Below are 8,850 nucleotides of genomic sequence, written 5' to 3' on the forward strand. Positions count from 1 at the left end.
AAGATTATGGGGAAACTTGAATGCAGCTTATGGGAAACCCCAGTGGTGCAGTGTGTGGGAGGGCGTGGTGTGAGCTGCAGTGCTGCAGAGGAGGGCAACGTGTCCCCAGACATCCCTCTCACCACGTCCCAGTTAATGGTAAATGAGTAAGCCGTGCCTGCCAGGGAGCATCTCTCATGGTCCCTGCCGGCCTCTCTGGCTGCATGTTTCCCTCTGCCTTGACTGGTGGATGTGATGTGTGCACCTGTCCCAGGCTGCAGCCACAGTGACTCCCTTAGTGATGGACCGTGCCCTGGAGCTGTGGGCCCAATAAACCTCCAGGCCCTACGTTGTTTCTGGCTAAAGTGTTTTGTCATGGCGTCAGAACAGAAACTAGGACACACTGCTAGTGTGACGTACAACAACGTGACGGAGCCCAGCATGGAGACTCTTGGCTATGCAGTGTGCGACCAGTGTGGTGGGTCATGAGTATAGTAAGAGGTCTTAGGATGCACAAGGACCAAACTTAACTCGAGTTCAAAAGGTGTAGTGCAGTTAACGCTGCTGGCAGTGCAGGCTCGCCTTTGTCATGGGACATCACTGCAGCCTCCGTCCTGAGCACTCTGTTCACGCCACTCTGTATCCAGGGAACAACGCTTGAAATTTCCCAGCTCAGCTCTGATGCTGCCGCATGTTAGGAATCGCGGCGTTTGATTGGACATGGTGTTTTGTGCTCTTACAGAGACATGGTTTGATTACAGAAGGTACAGACAGCATTTCCTCATGCCTAAGTGTACTGCATTATATTAGAATGTGTGATTTTAAAGTTCATATTGGAAAGGCTGAAGAGATAGCTCAGCAGTCGAGAGCACCGGCTGCTCTTGTGGAGGACCTGGATTCAGTTCCCAGCACCTCATGCCGGCTCACAACTGTCTCTAATTCCAGTTCCAGGGATCTGATGCCCTCTCCTGGCCTCCAACAGCACCAAACACACGTGTGGTTTACGGATACACATGCAGGCACTCACACAAAATAGAAATAAAAATCTTAAAACTTGGTATTTGAGTTGCTGACTTGACTGCTCCAGTTTAGGATTTAGTGGGTTAGTAGAGCCCTTGCCTAGAACACATGAAGCCCTGAATTTCCTGGTCAGCCCTGCCTGAAGCAGGGATTGCTACAGAGCAAGTTCAAGGCCAGCCCGGGCTACTTGTGAGACCCTGTTTCGAAAAACAAGCACAACAAATTGCTGAACGGACTGAGGTGCGGGATTAGGTCACAGTTCCCGAAATGACCTGGAGCATGCTTCTGTGATTCTGTGCCGTGGATTTATAGGAGTGGCATCTGCAATGTAGATGACGAATCAAACTCTCAGTAACTATGAAAAACGCCGAAGATGCTCTGCGTTCTTCAGGATCAAACACTTGGCTGAGACTTAGTCACCCCACCCTGTGTGTGTTTTGAGAGGGGTTTTCAGAGGGGTAGCTCTGTAGTCCAGGGTGGCCTTGAACTTGCTATGTGGGTAAGGATGACCTTGAACTCCTGGTCCTTGTGTCTCTACTTCTCAATTACTAGGATTACAGGCACGGACCACCACACCAGACAAAGTATAATTCTTTGACATAGCATATTTATAGGCAATTTTTTTAAATCTATAATAAGTGGTAAAATTCTATACATATACCAAATAATGGATTTTAAATAAATTATTAATATTTTATTAGTAGTATTTGATTTGAATACCTGTTTTAGACACCAAAAGCCCAAGGCCATGTAAAAATATCCTGGGTGGGCCAGGTTTAATCCCAGCACACCTTTAATCCCAGCACCTGGGAGGCAGAGACAGGGGGATCTCTGAGTTCTAGGCCAGCCTGGTCTACATTATATGTGTGTGTGCATGTGTGAGGGCTAGTGTCCATGAAGCCCAGAGGAGAGTATCAGGTCCCCTGGAGCTGGGGTTTCAGGAGCTGCTGGAGTTGAAGTCGGGTCTCCTGGAAGAGCAGCAAACGCTCAACCACTGAGCCATCTCTCCAGCCACCCTGCACCCCGGTCCTTTAGTGGCCTTGTGTGAACAGTAAAGAAACTAGATGACTAGTGATAAATAGACACAGGTAAAGTCCCGTGACTGTTCATGCCGTCTCTTCAGCCCCTCTTCCCCTTTTTTAAAAACAACCTAAATTGACATAGGAGGGATGGTGGGCTCATAGCGTGGGCTACCTGCAGGAATGAAAGTATGTCACACACGGAGCACACACATCTGTGGAGTGGTCGCTGACACTGCAGAACACTGCTGCTTTACATGGCTGAAACTGTTTCCATTTGCCGGAGACAGCGACAATGGGAAACACCCGGCTAAGAATCAGATTCTTATTTTCAGTAGGGAAGTCAAGTAGCATGGAGGTGGCAAGATGGAGCTTGTCCCCTGTTGCATGAATAATAAAAACCCAGAGACAGATATCGGAGTTCAAGATGAAGATCAGAAAAGCAAAGCAGCCAGTCATTGGCTCTAACCTCTACCTCAGACCAAAAATGGGTGATTCTGCCTCCAGGAATCCTCAGATTCAGACTGAGACTGGGCTGAGATCTGTCTCCTCCTATTTTATATCCCTCTCTAGTGCTGGGATTAAAATCATGCACCACCCCCACCTGGCCTCTATGGCTACCTAGTGTGGCTGCTGGGATTAAAGGTGTGTGCCACCACTGCCTGGCCTCTATGGCTGGCAAACATGGCTGCTTTGCTCTGATATTCAAGCAAGCTTTATTTATTAATAGAGTCTCTCCTGTTAGTATTGGGAACAGGAAGCTTGGTCCTGGAAAGGAACTCAGGGTCAGTGTACTGGTTGGTAGGAGTGGCTTTTGCAGATCTTCATCATCCCCAGAGATCTGGTGTTTCCTGAGTCAGCCCTTACTCAGTCCCACGAGGCAGATGTCTAAAGCTATAGGACAAGAGTCATGAGTAGTCAGTATAAAGATGTCTCAGAGTTCCTCCATGACTCAAAATATCTAAATCTGAGAGGCCTTGGGACCCAGACCTATCCTGTGTATCTCAGCCCCATTCCCAGGCCCCCAATGTGTCATGTTTTTAAACCTCCAGAGACAAGACAGAGCTCTAGGCACTGTCCCTGCCTGCAGAAGAAGAAATGACAAGGTGTAGTTGGAGGCCTCTTGTTTGTTCCCGGCTGCCCAGACTCCCAAAATAACCGCACAAAAACTATATTAATTAAATCACTGCTTGGCCAATTACTTAAGCATACAGCTAGCTAGCTCTTACATCTAGAATTAACCCATCTCCATTATTTTATATTTTATCACAAGGCTCCTGGCCAACTAGTAAGGTTCTGTCTCCCACAGAGGCTCCATGGCTTCCCTGACTCCACCTCCTTTCTTCCAGCATTCAGTTTTGTTTTCCCCACCTAGCTTAATTCTACCCTATCATGGGCTCAAGATAGTTTCTTTATTAAGCAATGGTATTCACAGCATACAGAGGGGAATCCTCATCAACAAGACACATTCAGGAGACTGAGAGGCTGTGGCTGGAGGAGGAATTAGGGGCTCCCCACCAGCTCCAGCTCCACCCCAAGAGCCCCAGGGACAATCCTGCTCCCCCCACACTTACCTACAACATGATAATAGCCTCCTTTTCCACCTGTGAGAAGAAAAGCTGTGAGACCAGGGAAGTCTCTGACCCTAGGAAGTTTCCAGAACTGACAGGAGACCCAGGTTAGAAACAGCAGCAATGAGGGGTGTGGATGTGTTTCCCATTAATGAGGCAGAGCACACTTCTAAAAGGGGCTGAGAGAGAACTCAGACCCTGCCCTTTCCTACCTGTGTTTCTCCTCCTCTTCATCACAACAGCCACCACAGCTCCAATGATCACAGCTCCAAGGAGAACCAGACCAGCAATGACTGCTGCCATGATGGGGACCGTGGACTGAGGAGGCTCTGGGAAGGGAAGGGCGGGAAGGGAAGATGAGGGTCATGACCCAGTTCTCAGCCCTGACTCTGCTCAGGGTCTATAGAAGGCTCCAGCTTTCCCTGACCCCAGCTCTGCACCCTCTCCCTCCTTACCCCATCTCAGGGTGAGGGGCTCAGGCAGCCCCTCATGGTGCACATGGCATGTGTATTTGTGCTCCTCCCCAGAAGGAACCACCAGAGATGCCCACTTCTGGAAGGTTCCATCTCCAGAAGGTCTGGTCTCCACCAGCTCCATGTCCTGAGTCTGTTCCTCTTCCTCCCTCTGCCAGATCAGGGCGATGTCAGCAGGGTAGAAGCCCCGGGCCCAGCACCTCAGGGTGACATCATCTTTAGGTCCAGGATGATGGGCCACATGTGCCTTTGGGGGGTCTGAGGAAAAGAGTTGTGAAGATGAAACATCTTGCTTTCTTCTAGGGTCTCAACAGTGTCCATGTGACCATTCTGGGAATGGACTGGGGAACTGGGGTGGGATTAGGGTGTCCTGATATTAGTAGACCCCAGCTAGAGCTCAGGCCCCGGGGTCATGTGCTCTTCGGGATGCTCTAAGATGTGAGTGACAGTTTGGGGTAGGAGGCTTCAGGGCTCTGCAGACTGATGGAGGGGAAGAGATTCTGGTCCTGAGCTGAGTGAGGGCCAGGAGACTCAGAAAAGCTGGAGTCAGACTCCAGAGACACCGAGGGTGACCACAGAAGGAGGCCTGAGAGAAAAAGCTCCTGTGGTCCATCTTCAAGACTGACCTGCTGTATAAGGGTTAGTCTCCCAATGGTAAAAGCAGCCTGGAGTCTCCCTGTCCTTATTCCTCAGCCCAGTGCCTGCTGGACAGTGTTCTTCCTCTGAGGATGCCCAAGCCTTTCTCCCACACTACCAAGGAAAAGCGAGGATTGGTCTCCAGGTACCTGAGCGCAGCAGGGTCGCGTTCCCCAGCTGCAGGTATCTATGGAGCCAGTGTATGCAGAGGCCCTGCAGGTATGCTCTCTGGTGGTCAGCCTCCTCTGCCTTCTCTGACTTGCGCTTAGAGATCTGAGAGGCCGCGTCAGTTGCGGTCCAGGAGCGCAGGTCCTCGTTCAGGGAGATATAATCCCGGCCATCATAGGCCTCCTGACAGTACCCACGGAGCAGGCGTCCATCTGGACCCAGGTCACAGCCATACATCCACTGCAGAGTGTGAGGTTCTGGTGGGGACACAGTGGTTAGCGCCACCTTGCGGCCACCCTGTCACCCCCCCTTCCCCCCCCGGTCAGTGCGTCCTTAATCCGACCTTTCAGATCAAAAGTGAAACAGAAACCTGAGCCAAACTCTGCGGGGGTCTTTCCTGTTTGAGGGTCTGGGCAGGTGTTTGGTTGAAACTTCGACTCAGCGGGTGAAGATGACCCAAGCCTGACTCGGGAGATGGAGGGGGCTGCGGTCACTCACGGTTGTCACTCTGATTGTAGTAGCCAAGCAGGGTCTTGAGGTTCAGTTTGAAGTTCTTCCCTGTGTTCCTGGCTTTCTGCGTCTCCCTATCCCAATACTCCGGCTCCTCCTGCGTCATCCATGGTGCCCTCGGCTCCATCCTCGGTGTCTCCGCGTCGCTGTCGAAGCGCACGAACTGCGTGTCGTCCACGTAGCCGACGGCGATGAACCGGGGCTCCCCGAGGCCGGGCCGGGACACAGCGGTGTAGAAATACCGCAGGGAGTGCGAGCCTGGGGGAGGCCAGCAGTGAGACACCGACCCTCATCCAGGGACCAGGGTCCTAGGAGAAGGCAGGGGAGACAAGGACTAGGGCAGTAAAATGACTTTATTGGGTACTGCCCCCACCCGGCTCCCTTCTCCTCCCTTCTCCGTCCCGCAGTCTCCCCACCCCGTACTCACTAGCCTGTGTCTGGACCAGAAGAACTATGGCTCTAACCAACAACTTGAGCCAGGAAGAAGACATTGTCCTCAGTACAAGGGCCTGTGAAGGGTGTAGAAGCGATTCCTGTCAACTGCTCTACTTGTAACCTCTGTGTCACTGATTGGTTTCTCTGGTGTCCAATGAGAGCTGAGTGCATCGTTTGTGTCCGAAAGAGGAACCCGGTGGGAGTTGAAAGTAGAACTGTGTATACGAAAAACAGTGCCGGACATTGTTCTGACGTCTTTAATAAAGAAAATGCTGTCAAAAGTCACTGCATGACCTAGGACTTTAACCGGACCCCTGTGCTCTTCACTCAGGGGCAACTGTCAATGTCCCGGATACTGTGGGAACTTGGCCCCGTACCCAGCCCGGCCAACCCAATACCACCCACTCGCAGAAATAGTCCCCAAAGCAAAACAAAACTCTGACACCCACAGCCTCCTGCGGAATCTCGGACACTGGGATCAGGGGAGATTCAGGACCAGTGGGGTGGGAGGGGGCTTGAGGCATCTTGACTCCCGACCCGGAAATCACTCACCGCCCTGACTGGTTGTAGAGGTGGAGCAAGTTCTGAAGGCAGGTTTGGCAATTCTGTCTGTTCTCCTGTGGGTCCTCAATGCTCCAGCTCCTTCCGCTTGCTCCACTGTGTGTACTCAGGGCTCAAAGTGCTTGAACTCCTTTGTTGTCCGTGTAGCCTGAAGCAATGAAAGCGCTGGAGGGGGCAGGATGGCAGGACATAGCTGTGACAAAATAGGGAAGCAGAGCCTGGGAGCAGCACAGTGAGATCCGGACCATCCTAGCTAGACAAACCTGGAAGAAAGAGAAAGCAAGATGGAAATCACCAGGTTTTTATACTTCCCAAACCAAACCACACCTTTATGCTCTCAGAACCTGAAAGCCACTTCTGAGGACTTGGGACTTTGTCCTCACTCAATAAACCTAGGTCTCTCTCTCTCTCTCTCTTTATTATTGAGTTTTATTGAGTTCTACAGTTTCCTTTACTCCCCTTCCTGCCTCTCCCCTCCCCTTCAACCCAACCCTCTGCCAAGCTTCCCATGCTCCCAATTTACTCAGGAGATTTTCTTTTTCTACTTCCCATGTAGATTAGATCTATGTAAGTATCTTAGTGTCCACATTGTTGTCTAAGTTCTCTGGTATTGTGATTTGTAGGTTGGTTTATTTTGCTTTATGTTTAAAAACCTCCTATGAGTGAGTACATGTGATAATTGTGTCTGGATCTGGGTTACCTCACTCAAAATGTTTTCTATCTCCATTCATTTACCTGCAAATTTCAAGCTGTCGCTATTTTTTTTCTGCTGTGTAGTATTCCATTGTGTAAATATACCACATTTTTCTTATCCATTCTTTGGTCGAGGGGCATTTAGGTTGTTTCCAGGTTCTGGCTATGACAAACAAGGCTGCTATGAACATAGTTGAGCACATGTCCTTGTGGCACAATTGAGCTTCCTTTGGGTATATACCCCAAAGTGGTATTACTGGGTCTTGAGGAAGGTTGTTTCTTAATTTTCTGAGAAATCACTATACTGACAAGCAAGGGGTTGTACCAGCTTGCATTCCCACCAGCAATGCAGAAGTGTTTCCTTTACCCCACTGTAGGAACCTGCTCCTGCAAGGTCAGCTAGGGTCTCTGGATAAGGAATCCTCGAGGCCAAAGAAAACCCAGAAGAAACAGAAGACAGGATAGAATTGGGAGGTCTGTCTGGTTGTGCGGAAGCAGCCAAACAGCCCAGAGTTTATTTCAGAACTTGCTTATATAGAAAAGCAGAATAAAGCACAGCACAGATGTCAGTCAGTGTCTAACCACAAGACCATTCCTGCCCTTGAGTGAGCAGCCTCCTCTCCAACAGGTGTTTGCTGCTAGGTAGCAGCCTTACATTCTATCGTGATGTTCCTGAGGTTTGACATCAGCAGTATATGGTCTGTTAGATAGAGTGTTCTCTTCTCACGGACTAAATCAGAAGTCTCTCACAGCCCTCAAGGTTATAGGAAAAAGTAGAGCAGGCAAGCTTGAACTCAAATGGACTCCAGATGGAAACACATGGTCTCCCACATCCTACATCCTCTCCAGCATTAGTTGTCATCAGTGTTTTTGATCTTGGCCATTCTTACAGGTGTAAGACGGAATCTCAGAGTTATTTAGATTTGCCTTTCTCTGATGACTAAGGATGTTGAGCATTTCCTTAAGTGTCTTTCAGCTATTTTAGATTCCTCTGTTGAGAGTTCTCTGTTTAGGTCTGTACTTCATTTTTTTATTGGATTATTCGTTCTTTTCTTGAGTTCTTTGTATATTTTGGAGATCAGACCTCAGATGTGGGGGTGGTGAAGATCTTTTCCCATTCTGTAGGCTGTTGTTTTGTCTTGAAAGCCGTGTCCTTTGCTTTATAGAAGCTTTTCAGTTTCAGGAGGTCCCATTTATTAATTGTTGCTTAGTGTCTGTGCTACTGGGATTATATTTAGGAAGTGGTTCCCTGTGCCAATGCATTCAAGTGTACTTCTCACTTTCTCTTCTATGATATTCAGTGTAGCTGGCTTTATGTTGAGGTCTTTGATCCATTTGGACTTGAGTTTTGTGCATTGTGATATATGGTCTATTTTCATTCTTCTACATGTTAATATCCAGTTATGCCAGCACCATTTGTTAAATATTCTTTTTTTTCATTTGATATTTTTTGCTTCTTTGTCAAAAATCAGGTGTTCGAAGGAGTGTGGATTAATATCAGGTTCTTTGATTCAGTTCCATTGGTCCTCCTGTCTGTTTTTATGCCAATACCAGGCTGTTTTCAGTCCTGTAGCTGTGTAGTAGAGTTTGAAGTTAGGGATTGTGATGCCTCCAGAAGTTCTTTTATTGTACTGGATTGTTTTGGCTATCCTGGATTTTTTGCTTTTCCATATGAAGTTGAGTGTCGTTCTTTCGAGGTCTTTGAAGAATAAAGCTAGGTCTCTGTATGATTATGTAATGCATGATTTAAAAATGGGACAACTAATTGAAGGAATAATTAACTGG

The 8,850-nt window shown here is 48.7% G+C and overlaps 2 protein-coding genes across 13 annotated transcripts in view; one reads left to right on the plus strand and one right to left on the minus strand.

Annotated features, from left to right (window-relative positions):
* Window positions 1-8,850, plus strand: part of LOC126494402 (H-2 class I histocompatibility antigen, D-37 alpha chain-like) — a 154,198-nt gene that overhangs the window by 1,695 nt on the left and 143,653 nt on the right. The window lies entirely within an intron of this gene.
* On the minus strand, window positions 1,886-6,625 carry LOC126494405 (H-2 class I histocompatibility antigen, D-37 alpha chain-like). 3 transcript variants are annotated; one of them, XM_050131770.1, is made up of 8 exons: window positions 6,364-6,625; window positions 5,804-6,026; window positions 5,365-5,634; window positions 4,848-5,123; window positions 4,045-4,320; window positions 3,802-3,918; window positions 3,593-3,622; window positions 1,886-2,912 (listed from the first exon to the last, which is right to left on the minus strand). In XM_050131770.1, exons 2-8 carry the CDS (start codon window positions 5,865-5,867, stop codon window positions 2,875-2,877), a joined length of 1,071 nt encoding a protein of 356 aa, XP_049987727.1. In that variant the 5' UTR covers window positions 5,868-6,026; window positions 6,364-6,625; the 3' UTR covers window positions 1,886-2,874. The 3 variants fall into 3 exon arrangements, with proteins under 3 accessions (XP_049987727.1, XP_049987728.1, XP_049987729.1); XM_050131771.1 differs by having other exon boundaries at window positions 5,365-5,684; window positions 6,364-6,624; XM_050131772.1 differs by having other exon boundaries at window positions 5,365-5,710; window positions 6,364-6,624.

The sequence above is a fragment of the Alexandromys fortis genome, unplaced genomic scaffold, assembly GCF_014885135.2.
Source record: "Alexandromys fortis isolate MF-2015 unplaced genomic scaffold, M_Fortis_MF-2015_v1.1 scaffold_390, whole genome shotgun sequence".
NCBI classification, from domain to species: Eukaryota; Metazoa; Chordata; class Mammalia; order Rodentia; family Cricetidae; genus Alexandromys; species Alexandromys fortis.

What these genes read in the sequence shown, in the direction of transcription:
- LOC126494405 (XM_050131770.1), bottom strand. Translation starts at nt 5,867, where the DNA reads ATGTCTTCTTCCTGGCTCAAGTTGTTGGTTAGAGCCATAGTTCTTCTG. An exon ending in TCTGGTCCAGACACAGGCTA is followed by an intron (nt 5,635 to 5,803) that starts GTGAGTACGGGG and finishes GGCCTCCCCCAG; the next exon opens with GCTCGCACTCCCTGCGGTAT. An exon ending in GAAGAGGAGGAGAAACACAG is followed by an intron (nt 3,623 to 3,801) that starts GTAGGAAAGGGC and finishes TTCTTCTCACAG; the next exon opens with GTGGAAAAGGAGGCTATTAT.